The sequence below is a fragment of the Fistularia commersonii genome, chromosome 22, assembly GCF_037954325.1.
Source record: "Fistularia commersonii isolate RoL2024-O1a breed Wild chromosome 22, RoL_Fcom_v1.0, whole genome shotgun sequence".
Lineage (NCBI taxonomy): Eukaryota > Metazoa > Chordata > Actinopteri > Syngnathiformes > Fistulariidae > Fistularia > Fistularia commersonii.
This window is the reverse complement of record NC_141305.1, coordinates 2,255,464-2,276,781: the sequence shown is the minus strand read 5'-3', so window position 1 is coordinate 2,276,781 and position 21,318 is coordinate 2,255,464. Positions and strand designations below refer to the sequence as shown.

The 21,318-nt window shown below is 51.0% G+C and overlaps 2 protein-coding genes and 1 long non-coding RNA gene across 4 annotated transcripts; 1 reads left to right on the top strand and 2 right to left on the bottom strand.

Moving 5' to 3' along the window:
- Window positions 1-215: 215 nt before the first annotated feature.
- Window positions 216-4,723, bottom strand: lipg (lipase, endothelial). Of its 2 annotated transcripts, XM_086169987.1 has the most exons (10): window positions 4,281-4,723; window positions 3,329-3,510; window positions 3,071-3,250; window positions 2,510-2,621; window positions 2,208-2,426; window positions 1,890-2,132; window positions 1,577-1,697; window positions 1,185-1,412; window positions 997-1,101; window positions 216-918 (listed from the first exon to the last, which is right to left on the bottom strand). In XM_086169987.1, exons 1-10 carry the CDS (start codon window positions 4,498-4,500, stop codon window positions 906-908), a joined length of 1,623 nt encoding a protein of 540 aa, XP_086026113.1. In that variant the 5' UTR covers window positions 4,501-4,723; the 3' UTR covers window positions 216-905. The 2 variants fall into 2 exon arrangements, with proteins under 2 accessions (XP_086026113.1, XP_086026112.1); XM_086169986.1 differs by having other exon boundaries at window positions 1,890-2,426; window positions 4,281-4,720.
- A 5,152-nt stretch (window positions 4,724-9,875) lies between these two features.
- LOC147221268 (E3 ubiquitin-protein ligase KCMF1-like) lies at window positions 9,876-16,988 on the top strand. The gene is made up of 7 exons (XM_086169988.1): window positions 9,876-10,030; window positions 11,810-11,977; window positions 13,722-13,861; window positions 14,733-14,834; window positions 15,166-15,346; window positions 15,701-16,022; window positions 16,102-16,988. The coding sequence occupies exons 1-7, from the start codon at window positions 10,015-10,017 to the stop codon at window positions 16,427-16,429; spliced, it is 1,257 nt and encodes a 418-aa protein (XP_086026114.1). The 5' UTR covers window positions 9,876-10,014; the 3' UTR covers window positions 16,430-16,988.
- A 1,238-nt stretch (window positions 16,989-18,226) lies between these two features.
- Window positions 18,227-18,861, bottom strand: LOC147221267 (uncharacterized). The gene is made up of 3 exons (XR_015107887.1): window positions 18,742-18,861; window positions 18,574-18,661; window positions 18,227-18,371 (listed from the first exon to the last, which is right to left on the bottom strand). It is a non-coding gene; the product is annotated as an uncharacterized LOC147221267 (long non-coding RNA).
- Window positions 18,862-21,318: the final 2,457 nt, after the last annotated feature.

The following is a 21,318-nucleotide window of genomic DNA, read 5'->3' as shown; positions in this document are numbered from 1 at the left end:
AGCAGTATGCTTTTGGTCTAAAAAGCACATTATATAGTTTTGTCGTTGAAAGTTATCACTGTCTGATGGATATTCAAGAGTTCAAACTGCTATCAACCCCAATCGGGATTGTAGAACGTTAACTTTCCAGATCTTAACATCGAGTCCCTCGAGGACTCGATGTTAAGATGACACCCGCTTCAAATAAAAGGAAAAATGAACTTCGAAACCAGACGTACTAGAAATAAAGACGTGAATTTATTTTTTTAACCCCCCCCTGCCCCAAAAAGACTATTTACATAATGTACATAAAACACAGTCCCACAAAAAAAGCCACTTACAGTAACACTTTGTACAGAACAAGCCGTGTGCGATGAGATCGGCATCTTCAGTTATACAGTGTATCGGTAATCTCACTCAGCAGGAAGGCACTCTGATTGGTCACAACAGTCACATGTATAGAACTGCAGAGGAGAAATCTACGGGACGAAACGCTTAAATTATGGGATGTGCTCTGATAAATAACATTGGTCTTGCAGTGCTTCTGTATCTCTTTCCATAAATTAAAAAAAAAAAAAAAGTTAAAAAATTTACAGTACCGCGACTAGAAATGCTGGTGTTTGCCGGCCGACGGGTTCTACTTCACTAGTCCGTACAAGAGGGGAGCGTCTTGGCGCCTCCTCGGGCGAGCGACGCGACGAAGAACGCCGCGCAACCCGCAGCCCGGCCTCCCGGCGTCGGGGGAAACCCAAAGTTCTGGCCGTGGAGGACCCGAGTGGAAGCGTCCAGGTGTGGCGTCCGAGACCTCAAGCCCCTCCCACCGTGCGCCAATGAAAAGTGCTCATAACGGAGATGGCGGTGATTCTCACTTTGCCGTGCCGGGTCCCCATGGTGACGGTGCATCGGTCGTCCAAAGTGCCCGACGGTTACATGGGTAGCCTGCGGAAGAAGGAAGGGGCGGTCAGATGAGGCCGGGCGGAGTCTTTCGGTATGCTTTCCTTGGACGCCTTTCCTTACCGTTTTCTTGGTTTGACCTCCCAGCCGTCGCGACATTTCACGAAAGTTATCGTTTCTCCCGGAGAAATCTCGGTTTTCGACGGGTCCTGGGCGCAGAAGGTAAACCTGCGGGGCGGGAAAAGTCAACGTTGAGGAACGACGGCGTAACGGCGTGGCCACAGACCGACTTCTTCCTACTTCCTACTTACTTCTTCTGCGTTTCACCAGCTTTCACGCGAATCCGCCGGACTTCGAGCACAGGTTTGGGAGGTTTCACATTCCAAGCCCAGAAGGTCTTTTTAATGTTCTTCCAAACGGAGCTCCAGGATTCGGACTCTCCCTCCCAGGTCAGGTGGATCTTGAGGAGGTCCCCGATGTTCTGCTCGGTAAACACTAAGAAGGTGTTGGTCAAGTTCAGACCGACCGTCTCTTCGTAGCTGCAAGGAAAGGAGAGGAGAATCAATGAGTGGAGCTCTCGGACAGATTTTCTTCATCCCAAAAAGCCGCGGATACAAAAGGTACATTGGCAAATTTGGGAACTTCTGCAAAGAGATGCCAAAGCTATCGGGCTACTGAAGAAGGGAACAAGTCTCATACTTACACGTCGACAAATATGCTTTCCGTGTCGTTGTGGGCGCCGAACAACTGGACGTAGAAGGTGGGATCCGCGTTGTCCGACTGCTTCCTGTTGAACACGTGCATCTTCATCTGGTAGTGGTAGCCTTGGGAAGGAGTCGGACGGTTAATGGTTGACAGGACGCGGTTGTAAAAACATACGCGATGAAAGGGGGGAGAAAGGAAAACGTCACAACGCGGAAGCTAAAGATTATCGGTTTTTATGGGGGCTTCATTTTTATGGGTGTTTACGGTCAGAAGGAAAAGCACATTTGCAGTCAAAGGGTTCGGTGACTCACCTCCGAAGGGAGTGTCCGCACGTGTCTTCAGGTACATTTTGGTGTTCCGCCTCTTACGCATCTTCCTGGTGTTGTAGCCGATGTTGTTACAGCGGTTCTTGCGGCAGCTGAGGCAGATGCCCTTCTTGAAGCGGTCCGGACCGGTGCACTGGAAGGCGAAGCTCATATGGTCCTTGTTCATCAAGGAGTCCACGAACAGGTGTACGGCCCGCTCGTGCTCGCACTTCATCACCTCCATGAAGTCTGGAGAGGAAGGGGGGCGATTAGACAAACCAAACCGACCGCCGAGTCGCCCCGAGACGATTCCGGCCGACTCACTTCCCGCCACCGCCAGGACGTCGCCGATGGTACAGCCCGGCTGCACTTCGCCCCCGTTGGGGTAGATGTCGATGTCCCCGATGGGCTGTTGGATCCCGATGCTCACGCCCAAGGCTTCGCGGGTGTAGGTGTGAAGCACGTCCACGAAGTCGGCATCATCCGGAGAGAGGCGGTTCTCCTCTTCCACCCCTTCGAACATCGGCCCGGCGGGATCCAGGCCTGGTTGAGGCGCCAAAAAAAACAAAACAGATTAAGACCACTTTAAATTCCGCGCCATCTGTTCGAGTCCTCTTAAAACATACCGGTGATTCTGCCGATGGACCCTCGGACGTACGACCCGGCGTAACCCGCGACGTGAGCGCCCAAGCTGTAGCCAATCAGGTGCACGTTCTCCAGGGGCAACTGCTGCTCGTCCTGCCGGGGAAACGGTGGGGGGGTGAATCAACCGAGCCGAACAAACGCTGGGTCGCGGCCAGGATTGATCAGTCATGCCTGAACCGAGCCTTAGTCCGCTAACCCCGCACTGAATCTACTGACAGGCCCTTCCATGCTACATCACCTCCGCCATCTGTCTCGGTTTGTCTCCGTGAAACGCTCTTTGTCTATCTTTACAACTCCGTGGCAGGCGGCCCGAACGTCTTCTCGCTTGCTATTCGTGCGCCGATCCGGTTCAGCGGCGGCACGGGCTAAGCGGGGGGGCGCCTCGGTTCGCGACGTCTATTTCCGGCCCGCCGGCGAGGATAGAAATAAAAACCCATCCGGTCTGGAAGGGCTACTTTGAAAACGCCGCGGATTAGCGGGTGTCTTTTTTTTTTTGTCGGACGCCTCCCGAGACGGTTCGGGCGAGGAGAAGAAAAGCGAACCTGAAGCCAGTCGAGCATTTCGGCGATGTGGACGCCGACGCTGTAGGTGTGGTTGACGGCGTCCGGGTAGAGCTGCTGGGCCATGAACAGCCAGTCCACCACCACCACGTTAGCCTCGCTCTCTCGCTGCATCACCGCCGACACCAGCTTGTGCATCCAGCTTTCGAATATCCCGCTCATCTGGAGGGACAACGACGGGACCGATCAGCTCCGATCGTTCGTTTCCAACCCGGAGTCTCCCCGGATCGACCTCCTCACCGTCCAGCCGTGGATGATGAAGATGGTTTTGGCCGAGGCGTTGAAACCGCATTCCGCCAGGCACTCCTTCCTCCCGGTCTGCAGGTAGCAGCCCTCCTGGTCCAGATCCAGGCTCTTCCTCATGTTGTACTTGACGATGGCGTTTTCTTCGGTCGCCGGCTCGTTGAGCCCCGCGTCCGTTCCTGGCGGGAAGAAGAAGAAGAGGGTGGGAATCAGGAAATGGGGGGGGGGGAAAAAGGATGAGGCCGTCCGTCCGGCTTCTGCGGCTCCAACATCTGCTCCCAAGACCAGGAGCCAAAGTGTCACATCTCGTTTGACTCCATGGCTTTCACACAGCTGCAACCTGAGCCCGTGTAATTATATCCTCACACACACACACTCACATGACTGATGCAAGACGCAATTTTACGCGTTATAAAAAAAAAAAAAAAGGGGGGGGTGGCAGATGTTTTATTTTTTTTTTTTTTTGGAAGGAGGGTTTGGGTGAAGACACGGGTTTTTTTTTGTTTTTTTAAGTCAAATCCACGTGTTTTTGCGGGGATTCAAAAAAGCAGACGCGGCTCCTGGAGGAGGAGGAGGAGGAGGGGCGTGACTGCAAGCAGAAAATAAATAAATGCAGTAATAATAATAAAAAAAAAAGGTTTGCAGGAAAATGCGGATTCGGCAGGACATCCCTTTCCACGGGTGGGTCGGACGTGGCGTCTCCGTGCGCCCCCACCCTCCTCCTCCTCCTCCTCCTCCTCCTCTTCCACCCATCCAAAAAAGGACACGTCGCCTTCTCGGCATTTAAAAAATCCACCCCCGTTTTTTTTTTGTTTTTTTTATTGCACCTCTATGTCATTTTGTGTTTTTAGAAATAAAAGCGGAGGTGTGAAGGGAGGCGGCGGGGATCCGGGCGCCCGGAGGAGCGGAGCGGCCGTCAATGAACAATGGACGCGGAGCCGCGTCTTACCTTCGGCGGCCGGCAGCTGCAGGAGCAGCAGCGGGAGGAGGATCCACAGCAGCTCCGCTCCACGCTGCGTGATTCCACCGTGCATGGCTTCGCGGTGCGTGGTTCCACCGTGCGTGGCTCCGCGCTGCGTGGTTCCCCCGTGGATGGCTCCGCGGTGCGTCGTTCCATCGCGGATGGCTCTGCGCTGCGTGGCTCCGCGGTGCACGGCTACAAAGTGCATGGCTCCACTTCACACGGACGTGCGTGGATTGGAAGAACAAGTGTGTGTGTGTGTGTGTGTGTGTGAGTGTGAGTGTGTGTTTTAAATGGTTGTCGTAAATGGATTAGAATGGAAAAAAGAAGGACCGGACCGCGTCCGCCGGGAAGTTCTTAGATCCGCCGGTGGCGAAGAGCGTCCGGTGCGTAATCGTGGACAAAACACCCGCGTCTTTCCGTCCACCGGCTCCCTCGTTAGTTTTAAATAGTTCCCCCCTCAGTCATCTGATCATCGGCTGATCTGCCGCGCCTCCCATTGGTCAAACCTTCGTTTGTTTACGTTGAAAAGGCGTGGCGACGCGTGAATGGAGGCTCTAGTGGGAGACGCACGACGCGCGTCTGAAGAAGAAAAGCGCCTCCCCAGGACCGCGAACGAAGCTCCGCGGATTTGGTTGTTTTTTGTTTTTATTTATTATATTTATTTATTTTATTTATTTATTTTATTTTATTTTTTTATTTATATTTTTTATTTATTTTTTTTTTTGTTTGTTTGTTTTCCCCCCTGAGATGGTAAAGCGTGGGAACGAGGAAGAAGGTCGGATAAGAGCGGGCGAATTAAGAATCTCACTTTCCTCCAAATCACCCTGATATGAAGATCTAAAAGGCCGGTGGTGGTGGACACACACCTCCACACACACCCTCCACACACACCCTCAGCCTCAATACACCCCTCCCCACACACCCCATTCACCCCCTTTCCCCATACACCCCTTCACCGCCCACACACACCCCATCCACCCACACACACCCCTATGCCTCCCCTCCACCTCCATACACCCCTCCACACACACCCCGAAGTACCCCCTCCGTCTCAACACACCCCTCCACCCCCTCCACGCGCCACGACCCCTCCTCCACACACACACACCCCCTCCTCAATACACACCCAGTCCACCTCCTGCTTGGCCCTCGGCCAGTCAATCAGCTTAGCTCGCCGGCCACTTTCCACCGATGGGGTGAAGAATAGGAGCACACACACACACACACACACACACACACACAAGGGGCGCAACTATAACACCACTGTGTGTGTGTGTGTGTGTGTGTGTGCATGAAAAGCTTGCAGAAAGCCCCCCCCGACCCACTCACTCCTTCTCCACCGTACTGTGTGTTCACCTTCATCGAACCTGCCGTGCACGGGGTCAGACGGCGTGCACGTGAAGTGCACAATTTGATGGGTAAATAAATAGAAAAGAGAAACCCCTGCTTTACTTCCAGCTTATGTAACACATTCCCCATGTACTGTACATGCAAGTGTGTGTGTCGCAGTCGGGCACATCTTGGACGTAGAGCATTACACACCGCATTAAACCACCAGTTGCACGACACAACCCCCGAGTGTGTGTGTGTGTGTGTGTGTGCGTGCGTGAAATAACACACCCCGGTGATGATGCTACATGGGGATGACGAACGTGCAGCGACTGACTTACTGTGCCGTGCAAATTAGCGATATGTAGGTTCACCGAAAGCCGGGAGCGGAGACGATCGTCCCGTTCTGTTTTTAGCGCGAGGAGGTCGGACGCCTGCGCGTGAACGGGCGCGAGAAGAAACCAGAAGGTGCACGAGGCGGAATCTCAAAGAGGGCACTGGAGTTCAAAATGACTGGGCCCCGCGATGGAAACGTGGCGTGAAATCCATCTTCCTCTCTCCGAGAGTGGCGTTCCTCCATGGACATCGGCGAAGGAATGCGATTAGATTTAGACTTACTGCTTCGGATTCCTTCGCCGGAGAGAAGTGGAGCGCCTTGTCCTCACTCCAGAGGGTCTCCAGAGGGGGAGGGAGGTGACATCCAGCGAGCCGGGCCAGAGGTTGGGAAAGCTCCAGCCGTCTAGACGACTGAACCCTGTGAGCTCCTTTTTTTTTTAAGGTGATTTAGGGTTATTGTCTGGTTTGGAGACAATCTTTTGGAGCGAGGAGGACGGAGAGGATCGGGCACGAGTCCCTCGGAGTCAGATGTTTTGGAGATATATATCAGGCTGGGATGGTTTGGGGGCAGAGGAGGAACGGTGAAGATCTGGGTGGAAGGAGGTCGGAAATGCCAGGCAGGAGGTCGAGAGGTTAAGGATGGACAGGAAGTTAGTTGAGTGGAGAGGATGCAGAGGAAAAGGGACCCCAGAACCTAAAGGAGGTACAGCGGACCCTCGCTACTTCGCAGATTTTAACATTTTTTCCGTGATGAAATAGCCATATTGTGGCCTAAGAAGAAAAAATGAAATCTCCTTTGCTAAACAAGGACACTCAGCATGGTGAACTCTCGCTCCTACCCCTCTAATACGGAATATCATTGGCTAAGCAGATCTGTACTTGCATGCTATTGGCTTATTGAGCATGTTGTTCAGTTTCTCGTGTTGATTGGTTCATGGCGAGAAGCGTCTGATCTACTCATAGGTTGTGTCAAGCATACATGTCCTGCTCCACTTGGCTAAACGTGAATACTGTCCAATTTGTGCTATTTACAGCATTGACCAATCTACAATTCGTTACATTAAGAAAGAGCTTAATACAATATATAAAATAATATATAATATATATATATATAATATGATATATAAATAATATATAATAAATATATATATAAATAAATAATATATAAAATAAAAAAATAAAACAAATATCCAAAAGTGTTTCATTTACTTTATAAGAGTGTCGATGGTGGGTTGGTAACAGTTTGCGGACAGTTAGTAAAGGGTCGAGTGACATTCGTTGAGGGTCGATATAATCTGTGAATACCATCAAAATCATCAAGTCTCTACTTGGTGCAAATTCCCATTTCGGGGGGGGTTTTAGAACATCGCTCACGCAAAAGGGAGGATCCACTGTATCTCTAATATGTCACAATTTCTGTGGAAGTGTACACTGATGCAGGTCATGCTAATGTGGGTGGAGAGATGGATTCTGTGAGGCACTCTGACGCATCTTTGATTAAAAGCGTAAATTTAGTCTAAATCTCTGTTCCCTTTTAATGGAAGCAAGAATTCTTCAGAAAGGAACAAGAAAATGCACGTCCCAAAATATACTGAAGTGAAATACAAAGCAGCTTCAGAATGATGAACTCCCGTCAGACATTGGCACTTTCATTTATGTCAAGGTGGAAGACCTTTTTATTTTATTTTGTTATTCTTTCCATCCACTCGCCCGCTGGTCGGAGCACCGGTTTTTAATCCTCATCGTGCTGACTTGCCCTGATTTGGTCCAACGTGGCTCTGCCTAAATATACCCAACAATGAGGCACTGTGAAATATTAAAACACCCGAGGAAAAACCTGCACAAGCTTTTCAATGGAAACAAGATGGTTTCCAGGCACGAGGGGTGCAATTTTCAGCCCCTTTATCTGCTGTCACCTGGCTCCCCTCTTACGAAAACAATAAGCCACAAAGGGATTTCTTGTTGTGGAGGGTTTTAGAACCTCCCCGTATCTTTTGCTATTTTTTCTCAATTTTTTAAAAATGCAGTCATCTGAGACGCCGTCCTAATACGTACAATTATACTTCAAAGAGCTTGTCTTGTGACAGCATCAGCGTGGAGGAAAATTTATAAATTGACAGGCTTCATACGCAGCAAAAAAAAAGTTTAGTGCTTTAAAATGAGTGTTCCGTCGTTCGACTACATGTTCACTTGTTATTTGGGAATCATCGTGTCGGTATTACAGGTATTACAGGCTTTTTGTATTGTTTTTTTTCTCTGACCTCATCAACCTTCTCCATCTAACTCTCCATGGCTTCTCCGATATTATCTACAAGGCATCGAACTTGTGCCGACCCTCTGATGGACTCTGATCTTTTCCAAAAGGACACCGCGACGCCTTCATCTCTGCCACCTCCAGCTCTGCTTCTTGCCTTCTCTTCAACGCCACTGTATCCAAACCATACAGCTTCTTGTAGACCTTTCCTCTTTTATCACACATCACCCCTGACACTTTTCTCCACCGCTTGCAACCTGCTTGAACCTGTTTCTTCACCTCTTTTCCACACCCTCCACCTTCCAGTAGATCCACAGTAATTCAAAACCTCCACCTTCTGTATCTCCACTCCCCGTAGCCTCTCCATTCCACTTGGACTCCTCCTTCACACACGTTTTCTGTATTGCGGTGCCAAACCTTCATTCCTCTCCTTTCCATCACCACTGCAAACAAGAAGGACCTCAGGGCTGACCCTCGATGTCCACCTCGACCTTGAACGTCTGTGTCACCTCCAGCATACCGCACCACTTATATCACAGCTGGCATACATGTCCTGCACCAGTCTAACATACTTCTGTCACTCCAGACTTCCTCATACAGAAGGTCCTCTCTCAGCACCCTGTCGTATGCTTTTTCTAGAGATACAGAAGCACAAAGCTGCTCCCTCTGACCATCTTGGTACATCTCTACCAGCATTCTTTAAGGCAAACACTGCATCTATAGAACTCTTTCTGGCTATGAAACCGTGCGCAGCGAATCCACCTTCTCCATCTAACCCTATTCTCCATGTCCTCCTCTCTCACACCAACTACCTTCATATCCTATCTCACTACGTCCATAAATCTTCTCTTTGGCCTTCTTCTAGACCTCCAATTCCAGCATCTGTTTACCAATATATTCACTATCCCTCCACTGTACATGACCAAACCATCTCAGTTTGGACTGTTTCTTCACATTTCTTCTCCACAATCTCCATCGCTCAGGACAGTTGACCCCAGGTACTTAAAATCCTACACCTCCTCAAAAATAGTCATGAATGTCGGGGTTTATGTTGATGTTATGTTGATTGTTTTCTGTGTGATCGCTGGGAATGATACGTGTGTGGTTTGGGTTGCAATTAATTCTGGGTTTTTTTTTTTTTCTTACTTGGAATTGAGCAGCAACAGTTAGTTGTTTTGCAGGCTTGTGTGGGGTGGCTGTGACCGACCAACGGCTATCGTCATCCAGGTGTTTCCCTGCGTAAAACACCACAATACATCCAAATAAGAATAAGAATAACTTTATTTATCCCGAAGAAAATTGTTGTGCCAGAGTTTCAAATAAAACATAACAATAATAAATAATAGTAGGAAATTGTATAAGGAGAATAAGAAATACAAATAAAACTATTAAGTGTCAAAGTCAGGCCATAAAGTGTTTTAAGGTCTTAAAAAGTACAAAAATGTGAATATTCCCTGTGCCTGAAGGAAGAGGAATTAAAGAGTCAAACAGTAAATAAAATGACTGCCTAGAAAGAAAAAAAAAAAAAGTGTAAACTACTTGTGTTGCTTTGGAGGTCCTGTGTTACCACAAGGGGGGACAAGTCGATAAGTTGGGAAACAGCGCCCCCTTGTGGCCTGGCGGTCTACGCTTGGAACGGTGACACAGCAGGAGGCGGAGGAGCGGGGGGCGCACCGGATCCTTCATGAGGGAAGAGGCCAGGGACAGCCAGCCAGCCCCGGCTTCTCCTCTCTCCACTCATAATACCCTATTATTTCAAGCCAGGGAGCCCGAACGAGGGGCTGCGTTAGTACCCGTAGGATGTCCCGTCATGAAGGTAAGGCCCACCTCAACGCGGAACCGACGGCGTTCCGGGAAAAAGGACCAAAAAAAAAAAACGTTGACAAGATAACTGCTAGCTAACGTTAGCCGAGCTAGCCAGGAATGTCTTATTTTGCGGCTCATCCTAGCTAACGTTAGCGGGGAGGAGGAGGGGGGAGGCTCGCCGGGAATGCGTCACGGCGACCGCTAAAACGTGAATGGCGGTTAATCTAACGCTCCCCGCGGTTGACGAGCGTTTTTCGCAGCCGTACGACACCCGAGGGTTAGCTGTTAGTTGACCCAAAACAAGCGGAAGAAGCTAACGTTGCTCAACGTCTGCTCGCCCCGTCGCTAGCTTAGAGCTAACCGGCGCCAGGTTATATATGTTAACGTTGGTGAGCCGGGGTTGGGGGGGCGGATGAGGCGATCACCAGTTTTCTAGCCTCCTTCCCGGTGTAAAGTTGGCCTGCGAATTCTAGTTACGCGACAAGCCACACCGACATCCACCGCGTCCTTGCGGCCAACCTTGCCGGGATAGAAATCCGCCGTCGCGTTTGTTTACACCGACGAACGCCGCGCTTTCGACCCAGAATTGCCTTGAAAGTTATGCTAGCGGCTGCCGACTAGCTCGCATGCTAAGCGGCTAACGGCAGCTGGTTTATTCGTTACACGGCCAGGGGTTGTAACGAAGGTTAGTCAGGCCTGAGCGGCCTCTTTATTTCCACGTCCCTGTGGCTACAAACTTAAACTTTCAGGCGATTTAGCTAGAAGACGCTGGCGTGACGTGTTTTCTCGCCCTGACGTCTCAGCGGAGTCGCTGCCGCGCCGGCTACTTGTCAAAAGGCTGGCCGTCCAGGATCGGCTTGACGCTGAGCTAGCTAGGGATGGAGATGCGAAGGGGAAGTTCAGGCTGCCTGCTGTCATTCAATACCCAGGACGACTGTTCGAGTCTGTCAAGAGCATGTTTGAACCCCCACCCCCTCCAAACCCCCGACTCGCTAAGTTGTGCACATTATTTAATTTGTTAAATAGAAGAAAACACATAGTCAATGTCGGAGATGGCGTGGCTGCCGCTGTTGCTGCAGCGGCTGCTGCTGCTGGACAGGAGCTCCCGAGGAGCAGCACTGGTCTCCCAATACATGCAAATCTGGTGACACTTGTTTAAATCCAGGGGGAAATGATGATGGGGGGTTATTTTTAGACCTCTGATTGTAGGGCTGGAGTGGTATTCCCACAAAGGAGTGTCACTGTTTTGTAGAAAGCGGGCAAGAACGTCTGTCATTTGCGGCAACGTTCACCTCGGTCATTTGCAAATGACCCAGATCAGGTGGTCCAAAGAAGAAAAGCGGGCTTTTAATAACACGTCTGTCATTATCATATCTCTAATTAATATTGAAACCATTATGTTATAACATCACCAGAAGCATGCAACTGTCTTCACTAATATTATCATTAGTATGAGATCCTCAGTGCCTCCCAACCTTCTTGCTTTCTCTGGCTCTGTCCTCTCTTGCTCTCTCTACCTCAACCGGTCGAGGCAGCGCATTGAGCTCAGATGTTTCTTCATGGGTAAAAGGCAGGGTTTCCTCGCCACTGTCGCCAAGTGCGTGTTCATGGGGAATGTCGGGTTGCTGTAGATGATCTTGAAGAGTGCACGTCACACCAGGTCTACACGGGAAGTGCCATCAGACAACTCTGTTTTGACTCGGCGCCATGTCAATAAAATTTGCCTGGACGATCAAAAGTGAGACGTTTGAATGTAACACGCTGTATATCTCCCTCCCTCCCTCCAAAGGTGTCAGCTGCGATGCGTGTTTGAAGGGCAACTTCCGAGGTCGACGGTACAAATGTCTAATTTGCTACGACTACGATCTGTGCGCATCGTGCTACGAGAGCGGCGCGACCACGACCAGACACACCACAGAGCATCCCATGCAGTGCATACTGACTCGAGTTGATTTTGGTAAGTAGCGCCGATATTCGCCTTTTGTTGACACTGTGAGATCGATCATGAATAGACTGGATATGTATCAGTAGGTTTTGAGTGTCAACCGTAATAAGGTTACAACATCGTTATGGAAGTGTATTTAATGCCTCTACGACCGGCTACGTTGTAAATTACTCATAAGGTGTTTTTTAATTTTTAAACCACAACATTTGCTTGTCCTCATTCTCGGACTGACTTTCCTTGACGTTCTTCTCCGGTATCGTTCTGAGGAAAAAACAAACAGCCCCCTGTGTGAGAGCCTTGACGTGCCACGCCGTCCCTCCAAATTCAGACTGATGGGTTGAAATGTCTCATAACTCGCCCCCCTTGCTGAAACAACAGCTGGTCTGACGGTCTTTGCCTCACAAATGTCTGTTTCATTCAGTTTCACCCATCGTCATTTGCAATAGGATACCGAATACGTCCGTGCATTCTGGTGGAAAGTGTTGTGAGCTCAGAGTACTGGGGCAGCGGAGCAGGAGTGTGGATGCTCCCATCAGCAGCGGTGGTGTCGAGGGGTCCACGCCGGGCCCAAGCGCTAATTCAGATGACGAAATTACAAAGCCGAAATCTGTTGGTTTCTAATCCGCCGTTTTGGCCGGGCCGCGCGCCGACCCTGTTCACATCGTCAAACTTCGCTTTGGTTTTTGAATCGGACGGTGCGCCGTCACGGCAGAGCCTCCCGTCTGCCCAGCAGAAATAGTGATGTAGCCGCTGTCCTTATTTCTGAGAGGCCGACCCCGACACTCTCCCGACATCTGACGTCATTAGAGGCTGAGTGAAAGCGCTGCGTCTCGAAACACTTGTTGATGTGGCAAGTACGCTGGAAGGATCTGACTTTTTCTCCCGCACGTCCTGACTCACCGCCTCCACCCTCCACCCTCCACCCTCCACCATCCTCCGGTGGCGTCATTTTATTAACATATTGTTTTGCTGCCTTTCGCTTCGGCCTCGGACAGGAATGCCCCTCCCAGCGGGCTCGGCAGTGACGGATGGGACTTTAAGGGAGTGTCCGCCAGGCTCCGCAGCCTCTGAGAAGACGCGACACCGCCCGGTTTAAATAGTCCGCCGATCGGCCGTGTAAAAAGCTTACCCACCCTTGCATTTTGTGTTGTGTTCTGAAACGGAGAGCCACAGTAATACTGTGGGTTTCAATGCTTATGCTTTTCTGTTCGGTGACACAAAAATTGACTTTAAAAAAAGGACTGAAGATTGCATACGTGTGAGTGTGAGAAAGTGCACTCTTGCAGATTTGTCGTCGTCAAGCGACAACTGATGTTTGTGCTGTAACTTATCTGTAGCTTCTAGAGTTCCATATTGTATTAAGATCCCAGTCAGTTGGTTTATGTTCATCTCTGGTGGCTGTGAGGTGACGTGTCGGCATTTCTCCGTCGCTGCCAAGACGGTCAGGGGTCGCCGTTTTGATTTATCGCCGCTAGAATTGTTTCTTAATAATGTGTCTGCGCCAAGACGTGCTCGATGAAAGCGGATCTCGCCAACTTGAGTTGATCTCTCCGGATGGACGTATCACAACTTGGATTCGCAGGCTCTCTTCACCACCCTTCTTTTTCCACAAGGCTTTCGGAAACTGGCGACGGTCGAATCGGGCGACGGAAGCGCGGAGACGGATGTTCCGAGGAGTCCCTCCTCCACACAGACGCACCTGCGTGTTTGAGAAAAGATTGTGACGCCGAATGTGTCGACTTTGGTCCCCCTCCAGACCTGTATTACGGCGGCGAAGCCTTCTCGGTGGAGCAGCCCCAGGCCTTCACGTGTCCCTACTGCGGCAGGATGGGCTACACGGAGATTTCCCTGCAGGAGCACGTGGCCGCAGAGCACACAGAGACCTCGACAGAAGTGGTAGGTCCGCGCCGGTCCGCTCGCCGGATAGTTGACGTCGCGTCCGCGTCTTTGGGCTCGGACACGCTAAGTACCGACCGGTGAAATGTCTTCTTTCGACGCGGCGCCGCCGTCCGCTGTGCGTTTGCTCCTGACGCGCTGTCGCATCCGGCGATGTCAAAGTCCGGCCTAATACTCGATGTCAGCGTCTGAATCCGCAGCGGATAAACTGAAATGCCGGCGGTGGCAGGTAGACGGACCGCAGCACTATTTATAGGCTTTGTTTCGACAGCCTCAAAGAGAGCTTTGTTTTCCGACCGCACAACTCGCATGAAACATAATTAACATAATACCATAGGTGCTGTTTTGCTTGAAGATGCGGTTGTTTCCGGAGGTACTAAACTCTCTGAGATACATCGCCGATATCTTCCCACGAATCCTCCGCTGCAAAAACAAGTGCGGCCGCTGTGACAGTTCCAACGTCTCCTTGGCCGCGGAAACTGTGTTTTACCCCGTCGCAAACACACTCTGCCCCGCCGAGGTGTTCTGGAATCAACCCGTGGCGGAACTGCGGTTCTGACTCGGGTCTGAGACCGAACCGGACACGTTTGGCTTTCCACTCTCGACCGAATAAACCCCGCGAGACGAGCCAGACGGTTTTCACAGCCGTCTCAAATACAAACACTGAACTAAGTCACTTCTTTGCTCCCCGGGATCACATGCATGCTTGTGTTTGTGCAAAAATTAATGCTCCGCTGTGTCCCACCTCCCTTCCGGGTCTGAGCTCTGCATACGTCACCTCCTCCTCCTCCTCCTCCTCTGTTTGTATTTCTGGTGTTTGTGCCGGACGGCCGGCTGACACTGACGCCTCTGCTCTGCCGTCGTCCGACAGATTTGCCCGATATGTGCGGCGCTGCCAGGTGGCGACCCCAACCACGTGACGGACGACTTCGCTGCTCATCTCACACTTGAACACAGAGCGCCCAGAGATTTGATATCCTTTCCAGACAGACACACACACACACACACACCTTAAACTCAGACAGGGAGACTGTCTGCTCCGTTCCCGGCCTGCCGGCGTGAGCGCTCACGAGGCGTCACCTCTTCATGCTCGAGCGTGGGGCCTCCAGAGTGACGGTTAGGCTGCAGACCTCAGCGGGAACTCGACCCCGGCCTGCCGTCGGAATGAAAGCGAAACGAGTCGGAACGATCGAGTCGTAACGAGTGAATTAGCCGCCGAGACGCGGTCGCGGTAAACCGATGGTACAGAAGCGACCGGTCGTCGGCGAGCTCCATGTCATGTGATCCTTAACGGGCGCCATCACGATGAGTCGAGCGGGGTGCGGCACGTGAGGAGGATGTTCCACCCCGGCCGCGGCCTCGGGGGTCCGCGGGCCCGCAGGTCAAACATGCACTTCACCAGCAGCACCACCGGGGGGCTCTCCACCAGCCAGAGCTCCTCGCAGAGCTCCAACTACAGTCGAGAGGCCATGGACCCCATAGCAGGTCGGTCCCGAGTAGAGCCGCCCAGCCGGGGGCGCGGGGAGGACGTCGGGCGGGCGGAACGAACGTCGCCGCGGACGTCGGCCTTTCAGTTCGGTGTCCGTGACTTTTCGTGTTCGCTCCGTCCTCCGGAGACCGACGGCTCCTGCCGGATCCTCGATCCGTCTGCTTGGCTTTCACCCCGGCGGAGACGCCGCGCCTCCTGCGTCACATTCTGATGTCGGCTCTGGCGCGTGTTCCCGATTGTCAGTCGGAGCTCCGCCCACTACCTTGTTGTGATTCCTAATATCAAACTACATTTTTAGTTCACTTTTTTTTTTTCTTCTTGTGCGTCTGTCGTCCGGCTCCCCTTTCCAGAGCTCTTATCCCAGTTGTCGGGGGTTCGGCGCTCGGCCGGCGGCCAGCTCAGCTCGGGCCCGTCCGCCTCGCAGCTCCAGCAGCTCCAGATGCAGCTCCAGCTGGAACGCCAGCAGGCCCAGGCGGCTCGGCAGCAGCTGGAGACGGCCAGGAACGCCACGCGGGGGGGCGGCGGCCGCGCCAACGCCATCCTGAACACCAATTCGGCGGCGGCGAACCCCAACCAGAGCGCCAACCACAACGCCAACCCCGCGCCCAACCCGGGCCCGGCCGAGGCGAACACGCAGCACGCCGCTCACAGCTCCCAGTTTCTACTCAGCAGGTACGGCCCGCCGCTTCGGCCGTCCTCGCCGTCCTCGCCGTCGCCTCCTCGGCCTCACCGCGGAATCCTTCCCCCGCAGGCTGAGCGAACCGCGGCTGTCGGAGGCAGAGCGGCAGGTGTGCGAGGCCCAGTGGGCCGACCGGAGTCTGTTCGTGACGGAGCTGCTGCTGTCCACGTTGCTGCCCGACGCCGACGCCTCCGCCTCCTCCTCGGAAGACGAGGATGACTGTCACGGCCTGATGCGGAATTTCGCTGACTTCGAGGCCATGGGCTGTGTAGAGGTCATGACCTTGGACGTGGCGCTGGAGAACCTCAATCTCAAGGAGACGGCCCCGGCCACTAAGACGACGAAAACCGTGACTAAAACAGCACCGACGAAGAAAGAGCCCCCGGCGCCGTCCCTTTGATGACACGGCCCCCCGTCCCTCCCCCTCCCGACCCCACGCCACCGTCATATCTGGCCGACTGCAGCGTCCGGCCCAACGCCAACGGACGACGACAGAGACCGCAGTTCTTTTTGGCTTTTGGTTTTTTTTTTTTGTTTTTTTTCTCCTCTCAGTGATTTGTCATTTCAGCTCTCGCCCCCTCCCTCCTCCCTCCCTCCTCCCCCGTTCACAACATGGTGTACATTGAATAAAAGTAGTGAGACGAGAGAATGTGAAAGCGAGCGAGCGAGCGAGCCTGGTGCGCGAGAGACAAATATCTATATATTATATAGAGAAAAAAAAAACAAATTATATGAAAGTCGATAATCAATTCCACGTAACCGGTGTTTCCTCTTAGCGGACGAGCAGAGCGTAGTTTTGAACAGACGTCACACACTCGCCCCGGGGGAGGGGAGGAGGCGGACAGGGACCCCCGGCGCCGTCGCTGCTGTGTATTTATAGAGATGAATTCAAGACGGGACGGTTCTCCACCACCGAAAGCATGAACTTCAAAAAAAAAAAAAAAACAAAAAAAAAAACACCACGTGCCCATTTTTAACTGCACAGTCACCGGCAGGGAAGCCTTTCCTTCGACACCTGAGTAACTTTGGAAGGGGGCCGGGCTACACCAGTGACGTTCCCACGCCCCAAAACACACACACACACACACACACACACACACACACACACACACACACACACACACACACACACACACACACACACACACACACACACACACACACACACACACACACACACACACACACACACACACACACACACCGTCTTGATGGCCACGCTCAGTTCCATTCACCGCCAGCTCCAACCCCCCCCCCCCCCTTACTCTCCCCTTGTGTGACATCTCCTGTTTTGGGTCATGTGACCTTGCTTTATATCGACTGTGGGCACTTTGGTTCTGAATGGCATATCCGCTGTCCGTCGGCGTACACTACAGATGCTCTTATCACGGAGAAACAGAACGGAGATTGGTGGGATCTTCAGCGTTGACCGTTTTTGGGCCTTTTATGACCTGGAGGGAACAACCCTGTTCTCTCACGGTCATCAACCCCCCCCTCACTTTTTGGACGACCGGATGAGACTTTTGGAAACTCCCCCTCATACGAAGCGAAACAAGGACTGGAATCCATTACTTTCTCTCGGTCCCCCCAAAAAAAAAAAAAAGATCTCGGTGTGCCTCCAACGATACCCGAAGAAGTGCAATGTGTGTTTTGGACCTGAAAACAGGGCCAAAATGACAGGGTGAATCTTTAAATTTGGGGGGGGGTGGGGGGGGACAATAAAATGTTTTGAATGGAAATGATCGAACCCAATCCTGCTGTTTTGTTTATTTTTTGTTTTTGTTTTTTTAAAATCAGTCCTGCAAGGTAGTCCCAGCTGGTTCTGTCATCAGATGCACTCGGTGGCATCAGAGAGGACGCTATTCCAGGCCCGACGGCGGCAGGCAAGATCTGGTTAAACTCCCAATTGGCCGGTTTGACGTCCGTCTTGCTCGGAGACGCCGGAGCGTCACGCTACACCGGAGGTCCCAATTAGCGTCTCGCCCGGCGCTGTCGCAAACACATCAGACAAATTGGATTTTTTGGCGAGATCGAATCTCATATATCGGGGTTGAAATCGAAAGAAATTTGTCTCTTTGCCAGGTTATTCTGACATGACCAGCTGGGAAGGCTTTTATAAAACACTTAAACCCGCGACGGTAAAAGACAGAACAAATCCACTTACTTTGTCGGCGCTTTCAGCCACTTCTCTTTCTCTCCCCGACGTTGTGATTTCCCTGCTTCTCGAGTGGATGTAAAGCAATCACGGCACGTTCAAGTGTCCACATTGTCATCTGTATCTCACAGCCGCCGCTGAGGGTTTCACCGTGAACAGACGTTCAGACGACCGTTGTCACTACATTCTTTTGTGGTCAAAATAATAAAAAAAAAAAAAATTAACTGTCATAATATCCAAATAAAATCTGAACAAACAAAAAAAAAAAGGTATAAAAGTCATCCGTCAAATTCATCTGTGAATTTGTGTTTTATCGCTTTGAGAAAATGATTTCTACACAAGCGGATCTGGATATCGGTTTGTGCGTTATTGAAAATGTGAAGTCTTACACTTAATTCTAAATGTGGGCGGCGCAGCGAGAAGGTCCCTGGTGGGATTCCTGTTCTCCATGTTCACCCAGGACGTTCACTGGAGACCCTAAATTGTCCAGATGTGTGAAAGAGTAAATATTGCGGCGACCCAGAGTGCAGTGCTTATCGAGTGTACGAAAGTCTTACATTGTAATTCCTGAAAAAGTCCGTGACTTTTCATGTCAGGTGGTGCAACCACGCGTTTTGAATAATAGGTGATGGAGTCCGTCTGCAGACCCCGAGCTGCTTCGGAACAACCTCCAGACGTCCCCGCGTGAAACGTCTATGGTCGTTTTAGTATCTGGAACTGAAGCAAAAAGAGCAAACGAACCTCGGCTTCCCCCCCCAAACACAAGGATTTGTAAAGAAGGAAAATACTGTGTTTTTTTTTTTTTTCACCCCAACACTTTCGGGCTCCGGTGTCCAAAATTTTTTCGGTTGCACGCTCATCGGGTGATCTTTGGGGTCAAGTTTCCAAAATCCCCCTGAGAAAGAACGAAAGACAAGAGAGACGTCTGGGTCTCAGACTCGCCGCGGAGCCGGCGGTTTCCAATCATGTTACTGGTTCAACCGAGGAGAAATGGAAACCATTATCCCGTCTGGCCCGACGGTGTCACTCGCTGCGCGCCGCCGGGAAAAAAGCCGGCATTTTCCCAGCGTTACTGGAGCAACTCTGCAAAATTAAAGCGGCCGCGGTGCCGGGAACCCGAAGTGCAGAGTCAGTGACTTATTATCTGGGTTCAAAACCCGGAATAACTGCAGCCTGAAAGGACTTGGAAGATTCACAGAGTCCTGGTTGCTGTTAGAAACCGTTAGCCGAGCAGCTGAAGCACTGGGGAGAACACGTGCGCGGAGAGAGAGAAGCTCCTCGGAAGCAAAGAACACGTGATAAATAAAGGGATTTGCAAAGGTTGTAATAAATGTACATTCTGACGCGTCAGAGAAGAAGTACTGTTTCGCTTTGTTCACGCGAATCCTTTGGAAATAAGACACAGCAGCCGGTGAGATGCAGGTATTCTTTGTAATTTTAATTCCCATAATTTACTTTAAATGCAGACATTTGTTTTTCACTAAAATCTTAAATAAAACATTACAGTACAATATATGCAAATCAGAAGAGCTTTAAGATCTTTTTTTTTTTTTTGTGTGTGTGTGTAGAAGCAGGCTACGGTTTCTTCGTCTATTTCTTTTGTTCCTACGTTGTTTTTTTGTTTGTTTTTTTTTTTTATTTAAAGGACCCGACAGTTAAAGAGCAGTTAACAGGAAGAAGACAACACAAAGCCGCGAGAAGCCTGCAGGCCAGCCGAGGAGCACGTCCGGATGAAGATCCGACCCGATGCCCCCCCTCCGCCTCGGCGAGGCCGTTCCGCGCTCGGGCGGCAGGGGGGCGCTAACACACACCTCGGGGTGGGCGGAGCTACAGAGTAACAGCTCGTATTGCACATTCAGGGAGAAGAAAATGGCACGTTTTGATTCTCTGGCGTCTATTTCTTTTGAATAAAATGCTATCAAACAGCGACTCCCTAGATGGCAATTTAGATTGAACTGATTTTTTTTCACGATCGGTTGACACGCCGGTCGAAAAACGCTGTCCCTCTACGGGGAGAGGAAGGTGCTCAACGGCGCCCCCTAGTGGCAGGACATGTGCATTACACGGTTGCTAATGCATATCTTCAGTCAAATCTGTAATTAAGTCATTTAACCCTTGTGTTGTCTTGCGGCTCAAAAGTGACCCACGACCATGTTAAGCTGTCGAAAAAACACCTTGAACTATTTTTTTTCCAACTTGAAATTTCATGACTTTTCGTAAAGAGACCCCATAATTAGAAAAGGTGATACTTTTTTTTTGTTTATGTTTCCATGTGGGCTGTACACCACTAGGGTACAGAGATTGTCTTATGGGTCATTTTTGACCTGTAGGACAAGGGGAGTAAACACAATGTTAAGATCGCACGAGGGTTAATCAAATTCAATTTACATGCATTTAAACCCATTTTTGTCAAACTTATTGTCAGTCACATGTTGCCACCAGAGGGGCGACTGTCACTTTCCGTTCCTCATCTTGAGCAGTGCATCCCGTTTGGCCTATCAGGACTGAGAATGCGTGGAAATAGAAAAATAAAAATAAAAATAATGACAGCGGGGCAGTTAACTTTGGGCCGGGAGGGACGGAGGGGGAAATGAGCACGGACGGCGGAAACGGCCGCCGCTCGCGGCCCGATTCTACTGTCCAGTTACTTCCCGCGGTCCACTAACGCGCCGCATTCTCTGCAACAGCTTCCACGGATAAAACCGCAGTTTTGGGTTAAAACCGGACGGGGAATGGCCAAACTAGGGCTCGGGTAAGAGTTGCATCATGCGAAAAATCTCCGGAAAACTGCAAAAAAAAAATAAATAAACGCCAATCTCAAAGCGGAGAAGGTGACGATCACACACCAAAAAGTGCGAGCGCACCTCGCCACCAAACACACGCGCGGGATTTGGGAAGTATGAGCTCGGATTGGTCGCCTGCCCCGGAGGGGAAACTTGAAGTCCTCAAGTAACCGCTTTCTAAGTTTCCATCTGAAGGCCTTAGACAAGTTTACCGGTCGGATTTGACCTTTTTCCAGGGAGACGCCCCCGATAACCCACGATTAAAGCGGTAGGGAAACAAAATTACAAAGCATTTTTCATCTGAAATCCCCCCCCCAACCCCCCCAAAAAAAAAAAAAACGGAAGTTTATA

Coding starts and splice junctions, on each gene's coding strand:
- lipg (XM_086169986.1), bottom strand. CDS start 4,500: ATGCACTTTGTAGCCGTGCACCGCGGAGCCACGCAGCGCAGAGCCATC. Junction 1,413..1,576: donor GAAAGCATATTTGTCGACGT/GTAAGTATGAGA, acceptor CTTTCCTTGCAG/CTACGAAGAGACGGTCGGTC. Junction 1,102..1,184: donor GCTGGTGAAACGCAGAAGAA/GTAAGTAGGAAG, acceptor CCCGCCCCGCAG/GTTTACCTTCTGCGCCCAGG.
- LOC147221268 (XM_086169988.1), top strand. Junction 11,978..13,721: donor ACTGACTCGAGTTGATTTTG/GTAAGTAGCGCC, acceptor GTCCCCCTCCAG/ACCTGTATTACGGCGGCGAA. Junction 14,835..15,165: donor ACAGAGCGCCCAGAGATTTG/ATATCCTTTCCA, acceptor GGGCGCCATCAC/GATGAGTCGAGCGGGGTGCG.